This window comes from Numida meleagris, chromosome 20, assembly GCF_002078875.1.
Source record: "Numida meleagris isolate 19003 breed g44 Domestic line chromosome 20, NumMel1.0, whole genome shotgun sequence".
NCBI classification, from domain to species: Eukaryota; Metazoa; Chordata; class Aves; order Galliformes; family Numididae; genus Numida; species Numida meleagris.
Window position 1 is genome coordinate 2,071,160 of NC_034428.1, and position 19,957 is coordinate 2,091,116.

At 44.4% G+C, this 19,957-nt stretch overlaps 2 protein-coding genes across 6 annotated transcripts; one reads left to right on the forward strand and one right to left on the reverse strand.

The window, feature by feature from the left end:
- On the reverse strand, positions 412-9,620 carry LOC110408656. The gene is made up of 9 exons (XM_021417639.1): positions 9,484-9,620; positions 9,320-9,383; positions 8,203-8,356; positions 5,466-5,611; positions 3,689-3,865; positions 3,351-3,464; positions 2,730-2,816; positions 1,512-1,659; positions 412-1,289 (listed from the first exon to the last, which is right to left on the reverse strand). Exons 1-9 carry the CDS (start codon positions 9,501-9,503, stop codon positions 1,258-1,260), a joined length of 942 nt encoding a protein of 313 aa, XP_021273314.1. The 5' UTR covers positions 9,504-9,620; the 3' UTR covers positions 412-1,257.
- Positions 8,363-18,384, forward strand: SLC35E2B (solute carrier family 35 member E2B). 5 transcript variants are annotated; one of them, XM_021417630.1, is made up of 12 exons: positions 9,609-9,731; positions 9,995-10,125; positions 10,220-10,351; positions 10,738-10,979; positions 11,969-12,498; positions 13,177-13,312; positions 13,473-13,600; positions 13,881-14,001; positions 14,224-14,277; positions 14,662-14,734; positions 15,396-15,541; positions 16,456-18,372. In XM_021417630.1, the coding sequence occupies exons 5-12, from the start codon at positions 12,174-12,176 to the stop codon at positions 16,700-16,702; spliced, it is 1,230 nt and encodes a 409-aa protein (XP_021273305.1). In that variant the 5' UTR covers positions 9,609-9,731; positions 9,995-10,125; positions 10,220-10,351; positions 10,738-10,979; positions 11,969-12,173; the 3' UTR covers positions 16,703-18,372. The 5 variants fall into 5 exon arrangements, with proteins under 5 accessions (XP_021273306.1, XP_021273301.1, XP_021273305.1 ...); XM_021417631.1 differs by lacking the exons at positions 9,609-9,731; positions 9,995-10,125 and adding an exon at positions 8,363-9,256 and having other exon boundaries at positions 16,456-18,384; XM_021417626.1 differs by lacking the exon at positions 9,995-10,125 and having other exon boundaries at positions 9,595-9,731.

The following is a 19,957-nucleotide window of genomic DNA, read 5'->3' on the forward strand; positions in this document are numbered from 1 at the left end:
GCATAGTCACATTTGGACTTGTGGAATGAAGTCACAGTCATCAGCTGCTGCTCTCGTGCTTTCTCTTGAAAGTGCCAGCTGTATGCAGCCTGACCACTGACAGTTCACCTCTTCATGCCTCCACTGTGCTGTCTATAAAATGTATTTTATTTCCTGTATTTTTCTCATCCTAGTCTCTCAGCCTTTTATACAAGTCTTGAGATCCTCCCTACAGATTTCCCTACCACGCTACAACAAACTATTTCAGCTACTTTATGCAGTGTGTGGGTACGTGTCAGTTACAGATGCAGCTGAGCAGTGCTGTGATGTGGTTCACAGCACATAGGAGTCGTGATTTCAGGCTCTTCCATCTTCGGTTTGTAAACCAGCTTCCCGTTGAACTCATCCCGTTAATTTAAATAATAACCCATGTCCAAGCTGTGTGTAAACTTTATTAAAAAATACATAACCAGTAGCTAAAGGTTCCAATCAGTAAAATAGCAAACTTTTAAATTGCAGTAGTAGAGACTTATTTCAACAGTCACATTGTGTGCTAAACGGCACAGGGGTTAGATGCGTTAGAGGGCATGAAATGATCTTGGATAGATTTCACATGGAGTTGAGATTTAAAAAAATATTATGAAGTATTCTTCAGTCAGAGCAGGCACGAGAGCTCTAGGTACTACGTTGGGGAGAAGCAACCACAGCCATAGTGGATATCAGAGAATATGGCTGTTGTCAAAACAGCTCATGAAAGTCATACGTTAACTGCAGAACAGAAAGCATGTTCTGTGGAGCTCTTAGGACCTCTGTTCAGGGACAGGTCTGAGTTGAGAAATGAAGGCAGGGCACTCCACTTCTAGCTTCAGTAAGAAAAGACTGGTGTGCAAATGACCTTATGTTGGTGTATCAATAAAATCAGCATTCATATTAACAACGTGCCCCACTCACATGTGTCGTGAACCTCCCGCAGTTACAAAGCAACACCAGGAACGTGAGTGGAAGCTACAATGTCCTGTCAGCAGAACCCACGGAGCGTGAGAGGATTACTCTTGTTTCCATGAGCATACTTTCTTTCATAAGCTGTTACCAGCTGCACTGCTGCAATCCCATAGCACAAAACAAGCTAAGAAATGTGAAGACACTTTTCTGAGCAGCTTCCTCTGTCTCTGTGAAACCGACCCATAATCTTACATTCCAAATGCATGCACTTGATCAGAACTTTCCCAGCTACGCTTTCACTCTGTAAGAGCTGCTGTTAGGATGCAAAGGGGATGCTCAGGAGTCGATCCTTCCATAGGAAGAAAACACTGTGGGAAGAAAGGAAGAGGTAGATCAGTCGATACCAATGTCTATCAACACTGATGTCCTCCTTTTAAAAGATATGGGTAGTTTCAGACTGGTGGCTGTTTAGGGCCCTTTATCCCTCTTATTTCAGACATTTATACAGCATGATGAAGAAGACTTGCATCTATTTTGATTTTGAGTCCAATGGGCTACAACCTTCTTAGTTAACCTTTTTGAGTACTTACTTCTTTCTCTTAGTCCTTGCCCAAAGCCACGGTAGACGTGAATCAGTGCCCAAAACAAAACAGATTTTATTGCAACAGAAATGCAAGAGCCGGTAATGAAAGCAGCTTCCAGAGTGTAAGAATTCCCTCTGCCCCACTCTTTTATCACCTGCAGGAAAATGAAGACATACAACGATCAAAAAGCTGGAAACCGTAAAATGCAATCAACCACTAAATTTCTCGAAGAAGTCATATGATAAGTAACTATATTACAGATTTATCTGATAGAGAGTCTTACTATGTTTTACTATGTATACCAGTGCCCTCATTTGCTAGGTACTCTTAGATGTTGCTATGCAAAAACATAAGTAGATCTAGCTATTTTCAAATTGCTACATTACTCTTACCCATATTTCCATTCCTAACTGCAGTACAAGTGTAACCACCAAAGTCAGTGTGTGGTCCTTTCGTGCTTTTCCAAATCAAAGAGGTCTGTAGGTAATTGGAAGAACCTGATTTGACTGCAGGCTTTAATAAAACCACAAGAATTGCAGCCAATGGACTTTTGTCAGTGTCTGGAGACTATTTATGTGAAGCATGAGAAACAAAGTACTGGCTGCTGTTAGCATTGGGGCCGTTCCCATGATGGATAATCTGCTTTGCCCTTTCTTCTTCCTCACCTCCTTTCCCACATGTTGTGGGAGTTGTTGGGCTGCCCCAGTGATAAGTGCTTTATCGCTATCATAGTGCCAAAAATGCTAAACACTGGGCTTTGTTGGGCTTACAATGTCTCCTGTTTTGCCTACATCAAGATCAGCATCTGGGATACTGCGTAAGAAATTCTTTAAAATATGACTTCAGACCCTGCAGCTGGTCGAACGCTGGCACCTCTTGAGACTTATTGTGAAGGAGGGGAGGCATTTCAGAAGAACTATGTACCTTGTGTTGGAAGATTTTCTTTCATCTTTCCCTAATCACTCCAGACACTTTGCCAGCTGCACTGAGTTCCAGAGCCTCTCCTTTTAACTAGTTCAGGAGCAATTTGACATGATTCTTGCCTGGAAAGTACATTCCAAAGATGCTGGACATAGCTGCTGCTCTCATTGATTCTAAAATGAGCTGCAGTGAAGGCGTATGCTCAGGAACGAGGCACCATATTTTGGGCCTGAGGATCCAGTAACAAAGCAGAGGCTTCCAGCCTTGTTCCCCATTATCAAGCAAGTAAGTCTGATGGATTACCGTGTAAAGCAGGTAGATGAGAAAAACTACTTCAGGTACATTCTGACACAGAAAAATCCACACTAGAGGTTTCAGTTCTTTTAAAATCTGTAAAATAAGACCAGATATATACAAATCCTTATATTAAATTGAAAACCCTCATTCATCTTTAAAGCAGCTGCCCCAGTAAAGGACCACTTCTCTATTTGGTGTGGTTCCCTAAGGATATCAGGTCTGCACAGTCTGTGTCTGTATATCCATCTTCACAATAATTTGGAGGACTGTTGCCACTTTCACCTAACCTTGTCATAGAGGTAGAAGTATTGAAGACACCGTCATCCTGAGTGTTCCATGAATGTCGAGGACTGAAAATAAAACTATGTCCCTCAAAAAGGAGTAATGATAGCTTGAGGTGGTTTCATCCTTTGTGCTCAGGGGACAGACACAGATCTATATCAAACCTTGTTATTGTTGGTGTTCTTGTTTTCTACTAAGATCGGTTCTAGATCCCTTCCACTTAGCAGTATTATGCAGAAAGGGATAGCTGTGACTTCCTAGCTTGTGATTACTGCTCAAAGGCAGGAACTTCTAGATTCAGAAGTTGACTATCCTTGATAGCGTGGCTGTTAGCTCAACACTTACTGCTATGATGCTAACGGTGACTTTCAGGCAAGCCCAGAGAACCCCTGTTGCTGAAATGATGTTATGTAGAAGGGTGATCTCGTGGAGGCTTATCAGCAGGATACACAAGCAGAGCTGAAAGAGAAGAGGCAAAGATTTGCTAAAACTTTTAGTGTAAGACTGCATATCCCACCAAAATACTTGACACCAAACACCTGGAAAATGATCATTATCAGGCTAATCTTACCTACCAGGTAAGACAGAGACAGGATTGCATCAACAGGTCAGCTCAGCTAGCTGTAATTCTAAGATATTCTCAACAGAGTGAAAAAATGGAACCTGGGGGAAGAGTTCTATACCTGTGCCTGAAGATCAAAAGTCAGCATGGAAAAGCAGAGATTCAGCATGAAGTATTGCGACTGTAGGCTTTCTAGAGCACCACCCACTCGAAAGGCCATCATGCTTTGACTCTGAATAAGGATGATGGCACAGATGACATCAAAGGAGCCAACCAAGAGGATCAGAATGAAGCGGGCCTGATGGGAAAGAGAAATAAGTACGTGAGTGGTCATGCTTGAAACAGTGATAGTTTCTATCTTCTAATCTTCTAACTGGAAATGAAGGAATACAAGGGTAAGAAGAACTGAACTACCTGTTTATACCATTTAAAATAAATAACAGTTAAACATGATGGTTTGCCAAACTGTTAAGTGGAAAAAAGCATAGCTTGACCAAGCATTTGATGCAACCACTTGGTACTAAATGTAAACTCACAGTGGTTATTTTGGCCTACGTTACCCTCAACATAGTAATTTTACAACAGCTAAGAGAAACAGAAACCTTTGTGATCCCCGAAATATCACAGCTTGCAGCTGTGCTTTGTTTGAGGCTTTATTATACAGTTTGAAGTAACAGCTTTCTTTGATGGCATTGAGGTTCCTGTATGGCATAAAAAACTGCTAAGAATCTTCTCCACTGATGTCGGTGGGGACAGTGGGTTACTCTGAATGCTGTACTTAATACATTTCTAAACTTGTCAGTTTTGGCTGGGTTTTACTCACAGCTTTGCTGTCAGTCATGCTAAATGTCTGCTACGCTAAAGACAGCTGAAGTGGAAAAATGTCCTTCATAGTTATACTGATATGAAAATGTTTATCTAGTAAGCATCATTCTGGCTCAGGAGTTTTGCTCAGGAAGCAGAAGAGTGACAGTAATCGGTTACTTCTATAGTACTAAAATCTCCTTAACAGTGCATCTCCTGGACCAGATTTTGCTTGTTTACTCTTGTTTACTCTTAATACATAAACTGAAAGCTAGGACAAATACCTCAACGTAATTTGCATCTCTGGTGCCTGTTCCTTATTGACTATCAACTCTGCTGTAGATGTTTAACTAACCGTGTAATTGGTAAGCAGTTGAACAGGCAAATTCTGCTTTGCTGTAATCTTCCTATCTTGACTGTAATCTATCAAAAATAATTTTTGGATGACGACAAGGAACAAGGAATCTCCTCATATGTCTGATAAGTATGCAAACATAAAGGGGAAGGACTTCTAGAGAAGCACGGCAAGGGAAAGTTTAACTACTAAAGTTAGTAACACACAGGACATTCCTTCTTCACATTTTATTGTTAGGAAAGATAAACAGTCTGTAGGGGCAGTACCTGCCTTAACACTGTATCTGTCTGTTTCCTTGCAGCGGGTTATCACAACTCTTAAAAACACAATGTTGCATTTGTGGATGTTATGAGAGTTGCTAGTGGCTGTGTCCTTGCATACAGACCTGAGATTCCAGTTCCATTCAGTCAGATTTATGTGACCTTGGGCCAGTTATTTCACAGGTGAAAAGCTGATGCAGGGTAGGTAAACTGATGGTAACACATTCTGCAGCAGTCCTGTGTAGGTAATGTTATTTGATGCTTATGTTACTTTCAGGAACTGCCATAAAGAAACCCATAGAATTGTACAGAGGAACAGATCTGTCATTGTGGAGATGCACGTTTTGTTGTTCAGCAGTAGGAATAATTTGGCTTGACTTCCCATTTTCAGCGCCCTTACTACAGGTGCCTTGCCTTTCTAAGATTTTCACATCCAACATCTGGAGAAAAGCAAAGTTAATGAAAACCAGGGCACTAACCAGGAGTTTTGGCTTCTGCTCAGCAGGAAGAACTGTGAAATTGACAATAGATCGAAACATCACTAGCAGGATGGAAAGAACAAAGACAATGAGCTCCTGGCGGTTCTCCTGCAGGATCCCTCTAGTCACATAGTACACACAGAACACTGGGAAGGAGAAGGAAAAGCCAGTTAGCAGGTGAACACAGACTGCACATGGTGCTATTTTTCAGTACGCTTGATCCAGATGACAAAGTGGAAATATCAAGACCGTGCAACTCAGGTTCCTTAATAAAAGCAAATCTTCATTCTTACCAAGGAGCCTGCATCCAATACTTCAAGCCAGATGCTGTGAGTACTCTCTGCTGTGTTTACCATACAAAGAATGAAATAATTCATTGGACTTTTAGATCACTTCTGAAATAATGCTTTGAAAATAGCAACATACTAGCTATCCAAACTAAGAGCAGCTGTGGTATGTTTTATTGGATTAGAACTATACTGTTGAACAGTACATTCAAATGAAATTAAGTAACATTATTTTGTAAGAGAACTGAACTTACATAATCCTTCCTGTGATGGTAATTCAAGTGACTGGAAGGAACATGCTACCCATACACAGGACTGCTTACGTGGCTCTGACCCACTACGTGTGTTGAAGTTAACTTAGACTGGATTCCAAACAGTTTATTTTTGTTGTGGAAATTTTGAAACGCCAAACCATAGTTGTCCAGAAAGGAACTGGTGCAGGAAAGTTCTGAGGTTACGTTTTTATGATATACATCAAGCTACGTAACTTAGTATTCTATTCTGCAATGACCACACACATAAGGAAGAGGCTTTCCTTTCACAAAGGCAGGCTGTTCCTACCTAGGTGGCTCCTGCAAACATTAGCTCATTCTTACCATAGACAAAGTAACAGTTTCTTTCTTTTTTCCCAGACTTCTACTTCCCGGACTCGGCACATCAGATAATCCAGCTTTGTTAGCGTGGGACACCAGTCGTAAAAGTTCTCAAAGTAACAGAATAACTTCAGTTGCTCTAAACAAACCTTAAGGTAAATTTACTTCCTTTTCCACTATTATTAAATTACTTGAGAAAACAGAATACGGTCAGCAAATTAAAGAATGGATCATGTGATTTTTTTTTTTTTTTGCATGCTTATGACCTCAGGAAGACCTGAAAAATGTAAGACAGTATTTCCTTGTTCTGCAAGTTCAACTGCTAAAACAGAAGTCTGTACAAATCATTTGGAGACAAACATTTTCCTGACCACGGTTTGCAGAGATGAGATAGGAACACTTCTGAGATAAATAAAGGACATCCCCTTGATTTCAAAAAGTGAAGGTTTCAACAAATTAAATCCAAAACCCCCTTGGCAATAGCTTTCTAGTGGTCTGTTTTTCCTGACCTAAACCAGAGTTTTGTGGGAAGCGTGCATTTCTCCCTCTGTGGTCGTTGCAATATTGTATACTGATCAGTATCAACAGAAGGGAGGAGGGAAAATTAGAGTAGAAAGTATTTTTCACCTTCCCCATATGAAGCATCAGGATTTGTTTGGTTTCTTATGGAAGTTCTTCATTTTTCTCTTCACTTTCTGCTAACAAAAACAGCGTGGCAGACGGGAGGCAGCAATGGTCTGTTCTAAGGTTGCATTTTGTTCATATGCAGATCCTATGTGAAAAGCCACTAATCAAACCAGCATTTTGGAATAAGTGTATTATCCATATGTGTCTGCTTACAGACATTGGAAGAAAGCTATTTGTCTTTGTTCCCTTTGGGTGAAAACATGGCTGCAAAGCCTTGCCTGCTTATGATCTGCATAAGTGCCAGCTTCCCTGCACACACATGTGGTGTTACACCCACATGCACAGATATTCCATTCCTTCCTAGACTGTTCTGGCCAGCTAGCCAACAGCCAAGACTTGCTACCACCCCTAAAGAGGACTTCCTAACATACTCATGGTTGCATTTGTTTTCATGTTAAATTTCATTTCTACATAATGTGAATGGACCCGGGAATATCAACACAGATTGTCTGCTGAGGCTACACCAGTACGTATCCAAGGAAGCCTGGATTTTGCTTCTAGCAGGACATAAATTATTAGAGAAATGAGGGCTTTAAAAAAAAAAAAGTGGTTTTTCTTTTCTTCCATTAAAATCCTTATGTGAAGCAACATCCTTGCTAACACAGATCACTAACTTGGTATCTTGTTATGTTTCAGATCAAATCGCATATATTTGCTTTCTTGAAACCAAAACCAGAACTAAGCAAGGCCCAACTCAGGAAATGCAAGCTGCAGCAAATCTTGGAGTGTGGGCATCACTGAGCTCCCCCACAGAACACAGCACAGACTCAGATGGGAACCGTAAGTTCTTTCTGGCACAGATAGCCAGTCAGTAACCTCACAGAAAACGAGAGCTGTGTGAAGGCAAAGTCACTGCAACATCTGCCCAATGAAATGCCGTGGAGAAAGCTAATTGTAGCAATAGTTTTTTCAGCTTGGATATTTTTTTTCACAGTGTTGACACACAAAGGTATTTTGGATGACACCTATCTATTACTGATCCTCTCCCTAATGTATTAATGGAAAAAGCAACAATGGCAACATCACCCAGCTTGCAGTGCTAAACTAGGAGCAGATTCTATGTATTCTACCACACCAAATGGAGTGAAATTAGAGATTTGGTTTGCTCCTTAATGACTGCTTTGGCAGAAAAATGCATTTGTTCTAAAGCACGAAGGATGTGTTTCTTACCAACTCCAACTAACTGTATGAGAGAAATGGTGAAATCTTCCTCCGTCTGTCGAACAAGGGTCTCTATGGTTAGCCCTATGACACTGAGCAGAGACAAAATGGTCACGCAGAAGTAGATCTTCACGGGAAACGAGAGCTCTGAGCAAGGCTTGATCTGTAAAGGAAGGGAACGTTGAAACTCGTAATGCACTTTGACCTGTTTGCTGTTCCCAAGAAACGCATGAGAGCAAATTGGGTGATGGACACCCTGGGAAGAGGGAAGAGAAACATTTCTCAATGGAACTGAAACTGCAGAAGCACTGATGAAAGGAGAACCGCAGCTTCATCTGATACGTGATCTCAGCCTAAATTTTTGGGTTCATCCCTACAAACTGCGGTCTGCTTTTCTCGGTGCCTCAAAGCCCACGGCGCTCTAATTTCATCTCCTGGAATCAAGACTGTCAATAAAGAGCCATAAACCAATCGAAGCAGTAATGTTCAGCAAGTAACCTTCTCCCGGGGACCCTCGCTATGATTTTTCCTTTTAGAAAATCGTAGAGGAACGGGCACGCTTCAAAGCAACATACAAAAGCTTTGAGCGAGGTGTTTCTCTCTGTCTATCCCGGGCAGCCTAAATCCCAGAGAGATGAATTGGTGATGACTGGCTCAGAACAACGCTCGGATTTCCTTTGGCAGTGGCACACGGCCCTGGAGAGTCACCTGGAGGCAGAGGTCAGCACGGCACCGCTACCGGGTTACCAGCTCCGTGACACTGCTGCTAGACAAAACGCCCTGCTATGCAAACGCTTTTGATGCGCTCGGTGCATTTGAAAACGCAGTTTAACGTAAGCAAAAGCGAGTAACTGAAAGCAATTGAGAAAGCGCCGCTTGCGTTGGAGCGAGGCTGGCGTTAAGTAACTTGGGGAGAGCGCTCGTTTAGCCATAAACAGACGCCAGCAGGCATGAAAAGCGGCCAAGGAACGAGTTCCAGCGAAAACCACACGCGAAGGAGCCGCGGGTACCCCTGGGCGCCTCGGTCTGACCAAATGACTGCAATTAACACCGCGATCGCAGGGTGAGCGGGCTGCGGTTCTCCTGCGGGAAGGGCCTGGCCGCGAGGAACCGCCCTGGTACTCACGGGGCCGCAGGGCGTGGGGACCAGCTCCCGGTGCCGCGGGGTGAGGTTGGGCAGCGCGGGGCCGCTGTAGGGAGAGAGAAGCAAAGCGGCGTCACGGCGGGGAGCGCCGGGAGGAGAGGAGGGGAGAGGAAAGGAAAGGAGAGCGCGGGGCTCCGGGCCGCTACCTCTCCTCGGCGGGCTCCATGCCGCCCGCGCCGCCCTCCGCTCTCGGCCGCTACATGGCTGCGGCGGCAGGGCCGCGCCGGGCAGCGCCCGCCCTTCCGGGGCGGCGGGACGTCACTTCCCGCGGGGCGGCTGGGCACGGCGGCTCCCGGCAGCCCGGGCTCTATGCGGGGCCGCGCCTCGGTCCGCTCCCGCCCGCAGCGGTGGGCGGCGGCCGGCCGGGCTGTGCCGGGAGCGGGAGGGCGGCTCGGTACGGCGGGAGGAGCGCTGCTGGCCGGCCGGCTGTCGCCGCAGCCTCCTTTCTTTTCTTTTCCTTTCCTTCCCTTTCATTTTGAGCCCTCTAGGCTAAGGGCGGGCGGGAGGGACGCGGGCTCCCGGGGGGATCGCGAGGGGCGGGCGGGAGTGCGGGAAAACGTTCGGCTGTTCTTGAGCGTTTCTTTGTGCGGGAGACGTTAGTAGTGCTGGGATGGTGCCCGCGGTCCGTAAGCGTCTTTGTGCTTTGTTGTCGTTCAGCCGCTCGCTGGGGATGCTGAGCTGCGTTGGGCACGTGGGCGGCCTGCATCCCGGCCCTCTTTTCGCCGCCCGTTTAACCTCCGTTTCACGAGCGACTTCTTACAGCGTTCTTGCTTCTCGCGGAGTTCTTTGTGGGTACCGTCACAAGAAGGCATCCATCTTTATGCGCGGACATCACCGCGGTTCTTCCGTCCCCCGCTCCCTAACGCCTCGTCTTTCTGCCAGATGCTGGCCGTGCTCAAGCCCCGAGCTCCGCCCGGCGAACGGACGCGATCAGGAGCTGCTGGGTGACGCGGAACGGTGATGGGCACGAGGTGCCGCGCTGCGTGCGGCACGGCGACAGCTTCTGATTGACAGGTACCTGCGCCGAGCACGGCTGCACCAACAAGGAGTTGTGCATCCCAACACGTGGCGGTGTGCCACGCCAGCATCCAGAGTGCTGGAAATGTTGTCTTTTATGTCCACGATGCATCTTGTCCACGCATAGTACGTGTAACTTTAAAAAAAGAAAAAGGTCCTATTTCCTCTCGTTAGTTTATACTTCCTCCTATTGCTGCATTTTTCCTTGTCACCGTCTGTATTCTCTTTAAATAACTCTAGTCTTTCAGTTCTCAGGGAAGACTTGGGCTGTATTAAACAATTAGCTGCTACTCATCAGTCAAAACTTGACACTCAAAGTTTATGCTCCCAATTTTTTCGCCTTTAATACAACACTTTTTTTTTTTTTCTTATTGGTAATGTAGTTAAAAGTGGGAGAAGATCGAAGGAAGAATTTAAAACGCGCTGCATGCTGTTCATTGCTGTGAGCTGGAAGATTCCATGTTTGTGTGTAATCCAACAGAAACAGTCTACCGGCTACTGCCACGTTTTCCTCTATTGGTAAACATCAGCTGCTGCTTGCTCTTCTGGGAGGAGGATTGAATTACTTCCAGATGGAGAGCTCTTTCGGCCAATTTAAGCCATTCCAGCTGATTTAAGACAGCAGGTCAGTAATTCAGAGGAGCTGTTTTATTCTTCTTATTGCTGTTCGGCTTCCTACCACGCATGGATTTGATGTTAAATATGACAATGCGATGCTGCCCAAAGTGGGGGTTTTGTTGGACTTAATTGGTTTTGCTATTGATTGAGCAGTGTAAGTAGCAAAAAAAAAAAAAAAAAAAAAAAAAGGGATAGGTTGATGGGGTGTGGAAATGTGATAAGAGAAGCAGGGTACACTAGGAATGGAAAACTTCAATGTAAAGCAGGGTATGGGAATGACACGATGGATTTAACTCTTAGTGCATCTTTGCGATTTGTTTTGAGACGCCACATCCAACGTTACAAAATAATGAAGCAAACAATGGATACTGTTCATATGTTAGCAAAATCAGGGCAGGTGCATTAGCTCTTGTTAGAACCCTGGTATTTCTGCTTGCCATTAATTATTTCCTGTGCTGCCGTTCTCTCACTCACTGTGGTGTTACAGCCTTATTTCAGGCAGCTTTACCAAGGTGTCCCGTGATCAGCTTCCTCCAGTAATTGCTTTTTAACTGTGTAAGGCCTGCCACACTGGCCACCCAGCAAACGTGCCTTTAGATATGTCAGCTCTCATTTCTCCTAGTGCTTTTTTGTCCAGGAGCAAACGATGATTTGTCGTTTTATTCTCATCTGATTCATTCTGTTTTCTTTTGCTCTTAAAACACAGTCTGCAAAATAGAGAGCTCTAATTCTGACAGTATGTTTTTGTCATGCAATTAAGCTTTTCAGGTTCTCTTTCTTTCTTTGGACTCTGTTAGCATTATGATGCCAAAGGTTGCTTAACTTGAGGAAAGTAAAGGTCATAGTCATACTAGCAGTGCAAAATCCATTCTGAAAGAGAAGGTAGTGAGGTCTTATTTATCTTCCAGAATGAATGTGATATTTTTTGTTGTATTAGGGATTGTTGTTCACTGCTATATTTCGTTTTCTTTCTTTCTCTTTTTTTTTCATTCTTAGGCAGAAAAAAAATGGAATAGACCACATGAAGAAGCACGTAAAGCTTATTTTCTGCAAGATGTTATTTGGAGGACCAAATACACTTTTGGAGACCATCGGAGATGAAAGATTAATCCCATGATGTTTTTGTTCCCTCCACGTACTGTTCCGTACTAAGTCAGTGTTGCTTTGTGTTAAGGACAGATGCTGGTTGTGTAGTGTCAGCATGTCGACGGTGACAAGTGCTGAGACGCCGGAGGAACCTAATGCTCCTCTCCTTGAGGAAAAGCCAAAGGGAAAATCACTATTTAATTTGGGCTCGCTCTTTGCTAACAGGAGTGAAAAATTTGTAATTGCTAGGAGTGATAGTGTACCAGAAGAGAACGTTCTGAAAATAACCATCACAGAGACTACAGTCATCGAGTCAGACTTAGGCATCTGGAATTCTCATGCTCTCATCTACCTCACTTTGTGGTTTTTCTTCAGCTTTTGCACTCTTTTTCTTAACAAATACATCCTTTCACTACTGGAAGGAGAGCCCAGCATGCTAGGTAACCCTACTTTTCTTTTATGCTTCAATTCCAGTAAGATATTTGACTATATCAGATCCTTGCATGTAAAGTTCACTTCAGCTGAACGATTTACTCCCTCAGAAGGACCAAGTTTGGGGTTGGATCTTGGGGCTAAGAACCTGTGAGTTGTAATAGCAGCCTGTAAAGGAGCTCCTGGCACTGCCCTCTCCTCCTCTCCTCCCTCCCCATGGTGGAGGACAGAACTACTTTTTGCACACAGAGGAGCTGTGAGAGTGTTTTCAGAACAAAGCATGCAATTAAAAGTTTGCTTTTCTGTGCCAGAGGGAAGCATGGGCTCTTGAAAACTATAATAAAATTGAGTCAGGTGGTGATAGTCTCCAGCACTGATTATCTTGTTTGATTAACAAGATTAATTTGTTTGCATGTAAAAATGGAGAAGTTGCCCTTTGTGACATCTATCATTCGATGAGCTTCTTTTTCCTAAGTTGTTTTAATAAGGAAACAAAAAACATTTTATCTGTGAACTGAGTTATTTGATTTATTCTGCTGCCCTGCTGGTAGATGTAAAAGTAAAGGGCTGCTGTGAGAATTCATGAAGTCGAAAATCACCACACACCAGTTTGCCTACAGAATTCTCTCATGTTGCTTAATACGTGGCGTTCCCATCATCATCTGATATTTTTCCCCTCTCTTTAGGTGCTGTCCAAATGCTTTCAACCACCTTTATTGGCTGCATAAAAATGTTTGTTCCATGCTGCTTGTACCAGCACAAAACGCGCATCTCTTATCCACCCAATTTCATCATGATAATGCTGTTTGTTGGACTGATGAGGTAACCACTTCAACTGGAGTTCTGTCCTATTGGCTCACTGCATTTTTCTGGTCTGAAGCACTGTTTTTATGCTCTCTTCCTTTTCTTTCTTGCTTTCGCAGTGTAGCTGTTAAAGCCTTGTTTTCTCTCCTGCTTAATTTCTTGTGTTTTTCCATTTCAGATTTGCAACAGTAGTCTTAGGGCTCGTCAGCCTGAAAAATGTGGCAGTTTCATTTGCAGAAACAGTTAAAAGCTCTGCACCTATTTTTACGGTTATCATGTCTCGGATGATATTAGGGGAATACACTGGTGAGTGCTTCAATGTTTAGATTTCATTTTTTTAAATATTAATTTTGTGTAATACCGTCACTTATTTGGCCATGGACAGGGAGATGTCACTGAAGCATGGTAGGCAGCTTCAAGCAGCTGGAAGACTCATTCTGGTAGAACACAGTAAATCTAATCAAATAAGTTATTTTTTCTTTGAAATAAAGAAGTTGCAGAGAAACTAAAAACTGTATTATCTCATATATGGCATTAAGAGTATGGTCATTGAACTCAGGTTATTATTTTTTCTTTCCATTTGCAGGATTGCTGGTTAATCTCTCTCTCATTCCTGTTATGGGTGGGCTAGCTCTGTGTACAGCTACTGAACTCAGTTTCAACATTCTAGGTTTCTCAGCAGCTTTATCTACTAACATCATGGACTGGTAAGTCATAGCAGCTGTTGTGTGTGTGGAATAAAGGAATTATGTTACTTGATAGATTAAATAAAATCATTGTCTGTAATTATTTCTGCATTTGGAACTAGGAAAAAAAAAGCTTTTTATTTTGCTATTTCCATACACAATAAAATAGGCCTAGTGCTCGTGGATTTGTGTTCCTTCTTGCTGTGAATTTCCTTAAACATTGTGTTTTTGTTTCTTTACCAGTTTGCAGAATGTCTTTTCCAAAAAATTACTCAGTGGAGATAAATACAGATTTTCGTAAGTATTCAAAATATTTCAGGTTGGATTTTGGATTGACCTTAGGCTGCATGAGGAAACCATGTATTTGTAATTAGAGTGGACTAAGCTGCTCTGAACTTCATGAACTCAGTAAACGTGAATTTTACCACAGGATTTTACAGCTGGTTTTGGTCTTGAAAACACTGGCCTTTTATCTTGAGTCCATCTTGGCCAACACAGAACGCAGAATGCTTTGCAAAAGGCTGCTGAATTTGTTGTCTGCAGAGCTTGGTAGCTGGCTTTTTGTTATTACTTCTTGATGTCTGTCAATACCATAATGAGGTTTTTATTTAAATCTGATGCAGCTTTCTTCAGCTTTATGAAATAAGGAACTTTTAATCATTTTTGTTTGTCTTTTTGTAGGGCCCCAGAGCTTCAGTTCTATACAAGCGCTGCTGCAGTGGTTATGCTTATTCCAGCTTGGATATTTTTCATGGTAATTTGAATTTGCTAATGCAAATTTATGTTTTATTTTTTACTTGCGAGCAGATTTAACCTTAACTTTGCTTTTAATTCTTCCCAATTGACTGGAATCACTGTGAAATACATTTTGTCTTTTGTTTGCAAGAGCTAGAGAAACTCAGAAGGAGATAGTTTAGCAGAGACATGAGGTGACAGGTGACCCAGAAAGTCTGAATTTATTTCAGGGTTTTAGAGAGAAAGTAATTATCGTCTGTCTATGTGAATGAATTTAAAATTTTAATTAAAGACTTAAACTACAAATCTTAACCATTTGCTTTTTGCCAATATTCATGTGGTATGCAGGAGTACCAACTCTCAGAGCAGAATTGAGCTGAAGTCAGTATAACGTGTCATCAGAAATTTGTGTCCTTTGTGTTCTGACATTTCATTACCATGCATCAGCATTCAAAAAGGAATCACTGGCAATCTGAACACAGTCAGATAAAAGAGGGTTTCTTCATCTTTTGGGGGGGGGAAATTTGGAGGACATGAATGTCCTTTATGTTTCAGATCTTGTTTGGTCGATATGTAAATGTAAAACTAATATCTGGTTATAATAATAATGAATAGGTTAGATATTAATCTTTAGACTTGGTTATAAGCTAAACTCTTAAGAGCCTCTTTTTTGCCTTTAGGATGTGCCGGTGATTGGGAAAAGTGGAAGGAGTTTTAGTTACAACCAAGATGTTGTTGTACTTCTCTTAATAGACGGAGTCTTGTTCCACCTGCAAAGTGTTACAGCCTATGCCCTGATGGGAAAAATTTCTCCTGTGACTTTCAGGTAAAGCTTTATTTCCGTGCCAGGAACGCTTATGTTTTTTTCTTACTCGGTCTTTCTGCACAGAAACTAAGTAATGAGAGTATTTGGCAAAGAAAGAAAGTGCACAAATGTACCGAATGTGAGAACAAATCTTTTCACATCCACATCACGAAAAGCTTTTGGACTGCTCGCTCATTGTGTGAGAAGAGCAGCACTGGACGCGTGCTGGTGAAGTTGTGGAACAGGTGCTGACATTTGCTTTAGTGATAACAAGGCAATACCTATATATTGCTAACTGCAGTACAGAAAATGATCAATCAGCTCTGTACAACTGTTCCTGAGGTGTGACACCAGCACGACAAGCTCCATTTTTTGAAATACTTGTGTCTTTTGAAGACGGTTCCACTTTGTTGTCAGCTCTGTTAGGCTCCTGCACAGTTCTGATGTGATGGGTTATTTGTATGGATAGCCCTGAGGCCTGTGGGCTGTAATGGGCTGTAAAAACATTTATTTATGTAGCCCACAATTCTTGGTCTAATAGTATTGGTTGGGCTTAGATATTAGTTCTTTTTTTTTGCTCATAATACTATATTACCTGAAGAGTAACAGCACACTCAGAAATGATAGTGATGTTGCTGGTGTTCTATTGATACTGTCTGGGTGTCTGTTTCAGATAAAAATGGATTGTTAATGCTGTTCTGCATGCTTAAAAATAACAAAGAAACAAAGCTCTACTAACTCCAAATTAAAATGTCTTTAAAGATATCAGTACCAATATATAAGCAGTGTGGCTACAGGATTGGCTGAAGTAGGAAATGTGGAATCTGATTGGTATTTAAAAAGAAAGTGAAAGAGATCCCACTACAGGAAGGCATGATTGTGTGTAGGACACGGGAGAGCTTTCTTTGGCCTTAACTTCTGTAATTCCTTTCCAGTGTTGCTAGTACTGTGAAGCATGCACTGTCAATCTGGCTCAGTATTATTGTGTTTGGTAACAAAATCACAAGCCTCTCAGCCATTGGGACTGTTCTAGTGACGGTGGGAGTTCTGCTTTATAACAAGGCAAAGCAGCATCAGCAGGAAACTATACACAGCCTGGCAGCTGCAGCCCCACAGCCCGCACCAAGTACAACTGAAGATACTGAGCCACTGATTGCCAAGGATTTGAAACCATATGACTGATACGGTCGCTGATTCTCACGACCCAGTGCAGCTCAAAGGGGCTCTCCCCAGAAGTGATTGTTTCTGCAGCTCTTGACGCTGACGTGGTTCCTTGGAGGTGCACAGCAAGTCAGGCCTGGGACTTGAAGCAGAGAGAGAACGACGAGGAGAACCCAGGAAGCCTTGATGTGCTGAGAAACTGAAATAGCAAAAGGCTTGGTGTCATTTAATGTGGTGAACGTGGGCTTTTTGATCTCTCGACTGCAAAAAAACCACACAAGCCTCTATTAGAGACAGAACTTTGGCGTCTTGTGGGAAAATCATTACTTCCTCCTTGCCCAGGAAAACAATGTGAAAACTTTGACCCGTCTCTGTATTCGGCTTTCTTGCAGTGGGATGAAATTTCAAAGTGTTAGTTACTGTCTGCCGCATCCTCCGTCACCTGTTTGTGTTGCAGAGCTGGAAGAAGGAACCTGCCCCTTCCCCAGCTCTCGTCTCAGCAAGTGGTTTATTTTGGTAACGCCCTTGTTGAAGTAAACTACAGACACGAGTCCCTGCCTCAGAGCACCGTGAGCCGCTGTCTCCAGCTACAAAGCTAGCAGTGGGAAGTCATTTTTTGGCTGAAACTCAAAAGGGAAATATTTCATCCTGGTTTTGTATTTACAGTATTGAAATGCGAATACACAGACATACTTGCACTGTGTAACCGGTGCTGAAGTACGGATTTGCAGTTGCTTGCAGATTATCACCAGAATCTGTGATTTTGGTGATGATAAGCCAGGATACCTGTATTTCTATCAGAAACCATTTTAATGTCTGAATTTCCTGCCTTTTGTTATGTGTTTTTTAATGAGGAAGTGAGCTGTTACTTTGTAGCATTATTTCCAGGACTGCAACAAGAATGCTGCCTTTCAGAAACTCAGGGTTATGACCCTACGTGCAAAGTATTCCTGACATTTCCAGTTATGTGAAGAATCTCGGGGGTATCTGACAGAGCTGGAAGGGGACCATGAACTGAGGCTGATCTGAGAGTTCTTCCTTTTTTGGAGAAGTTACATTTCGTGGCTGATCAGAGGTTAAAAGCCAACTTTTTGCCTTCCCTTTAAGGAAACCTTACATTTTATTCGTTTGTTTTTGCAAAAAAAAGGGCACGTGTACCCACAGAAACCATCACATGGGCTTTTTTTGGTAACACAATGAACAAAATAAGCTGACTTTTAATAATTGCCTCCCTCTTGAAGGAGTGTAGCTTGGCGTCAGAAGCCCGGATAAAGTGTTCCTTAGGGTAAAATACAATTCCTAAAAGGAAGTTGCAGGGGGAGTTCTCAGGACACCTCAGCTCCTGCTCACGTTTCCCACGTGAGATATTCCATGAGCCTGAGTCAGCTGCTCCTGGGGAGGGCAAAAATGTGTCCCTGGGGAAGCCTGGCCTCAGGCTCTGTTCCAATAGCAGCAGGTGCTTGGTGTCCTGATGGCTCCCAGGGTTGCATTCCTGTAGGTGGCTGGTTGCTTGGAGCAGGAGGGAAATGCCAGTTTGTCACCGTTGTGCGATGTCTGTTCCGTTGTGTTCTTTTGGTGCGTTGTCATTGCTCGTACTGCTTGCAAAGAGCTGTGGTCTGTGAAATGGAGATCCGTTTGTCGGGTTTGTTCTTTATGCTTTTCAAGAATCTGTGTATTTGGCAGAAAACAAAGCCCGTCGTGCAGCATGTGTTGACTCTTGTGGGAGGGCAAAGATGTACGTGGCTTCCCGGCTGTCTAACTCAGCTTTCGTGCAGCGCCCTTCATCACCAGAGCTTCATCTTGGAAGCTGGCAGGCTTCTGCACTTCTGATTAATGGCAAACATCTGTGACACCACGCAGCTGAGGGCTGCGGAGCTGCAGCTCCTGCCGGGTGCTGGGTTCTGAGCAGCAGCTGCAGCCCCGCCTGTTGTGGCAGCGTGACAATGCTGGTACTGGGGGGTTGTTTGCACTCTGCTTTCCTTGTGTATTTTCTGTGCAGACTTGCTGGCCCATTTTTCCTGGACTGGGCCATCCCGGCCTTTCCTACAGCTGGCTTCCAGCCTTTTCTGCCAGCCGTTCTTCTCAGCACTTCTTCCTATTGAGCGACCAAGCAGCGCTTTGCTCCTCGCTGAGCGTTCACTGCAGCGTTACGCTTGAGCTGTTTGCCCTGGGCATGCTTTTTACACTGGTGGTCTGGGAAAATTCCAGAAGCACCCGAGGATCCCAGTGCCGTTTCTCACGGCCGCGTTACCAACACGCATGCGGGAATTGAGATGTTACCTGGACTACTGGCTTTCTATTTGCCAAGTGTGTTCATAGAGAAGCAGCGCGCCTTCCTTAACGGGATGCTCTCAACTGCTGTGCAAGCGGCAGCGTTTCATTTGTTGGCTTCCTTGCTGTATCGGAGCCTTTTGTTGCCCAGCCATCACCCAGGGGGAGCAGGGCGCTCTGCACAGCGCTGCGGGGCTGCCTGGCTCCAGGCAGGCGTGTGAGCCTGGGACTTGGACCAGTTCTCTCCTTCTCATCCCCTGCTGGGAGCAGCGGGAACCTCCCATTGCCGGGAGCAAGACGCTATGCAGGGAGCAGCGGGACGGCGCTCGCAGTCACCGCGCACGGGCGCTGCTTTGTCGGAGCGGAGGTGCAGCTCTGCTCCTGGAACCTCGCATTCTCAGCGTGTAAATAGCCGATTAACACGACGCCGCTAATAAGTGGGATTCCTGCAGGTTTGACAAACAGAGCCCTCCGGGGCTTCTTGCTATTACAGCACTGAGCTGCTGCCGCGAGGAAACTTCGCTTTGGGAAACAGAGCAGAGTTGGGTGGAGCTTTGTTTGCTATTTCCAGCCGGCAGCGCTGCCCTGCTGCGGCTGTGACTGCAGAGCGCGCACGTGGAGCAGGTTAACAGCGCCGAGACGAGGCAAGGCGCGGTACTCTACGCAGTGCTTCCTAGCGCGTGCCGGGAGCTCTGCTCACGGTTAAGCTCCTCGCCCACGAGCTCCGCGTGGGTCGAGCTCCAGCTGCGCCTGGCCCCGCCGGGCATCCAGCTCGGAACCCCCCTCTGCCGCGGGGCTGCTGCAAGCACCGCTTCCGTGAGCTCGTTCCTTTAGAAACGAATAATAAAGCGGCTCGTCGTGCTTGTTGCTCTCCTTTATGCAACCGTAAGGCCGGGCCCTGGGATTGCCGCCGTGCCGTGCCGGGTCGAGGCGGGGATCCCCGCGGCAACGCAGGCCGCGCGCCCGGCGCCGCTCGGGAGCGGTTCTGGCCCCGCCCCGCGCCGC

Coding starts and splice junctions, on each gene's coding strand:
- LOC110408656 (XM_021417639.1), bottom strand. CDS start 9,503: ATGGAGCCCGCCGAGGAGAG. Junction 9,384..9,483: donor ATGGAGCCCGCCGAGGAGAG/GTAGCGGCCCGG, acceptor CTCTCCCTACAG/CGGCCCCGCGCTGCCCAACC. Junction 1,290..1,511: donor GCAAGGACTAAGAGAAAGAA/GTAAGTACTCAA, acceptor TTCTTCCCACAG/TGTTTTCTTCCTATGGAAGG.
- SLC35E2B (XM_021417631.1), top strand. CDS start 12,174: ATGTCGACGGTGACAAGTGCTGAGACGCCGGAGGAACCTAATGCTCCT. Junction 13,313..13,472: donor CTGTTTGTTGGACTGATGAG/GTAACCACTTCA, acceptor TTTCCATTTCAG/ATTTGCAACAGTAGTCTTAG. Junction 14,278..14,661: donor GGAGATAAATACAGATTTTC/GTAAGTATTCAA, acceptor GTCTTTTTGTAG/GGCCCCAGAGCTTCAGTTCT.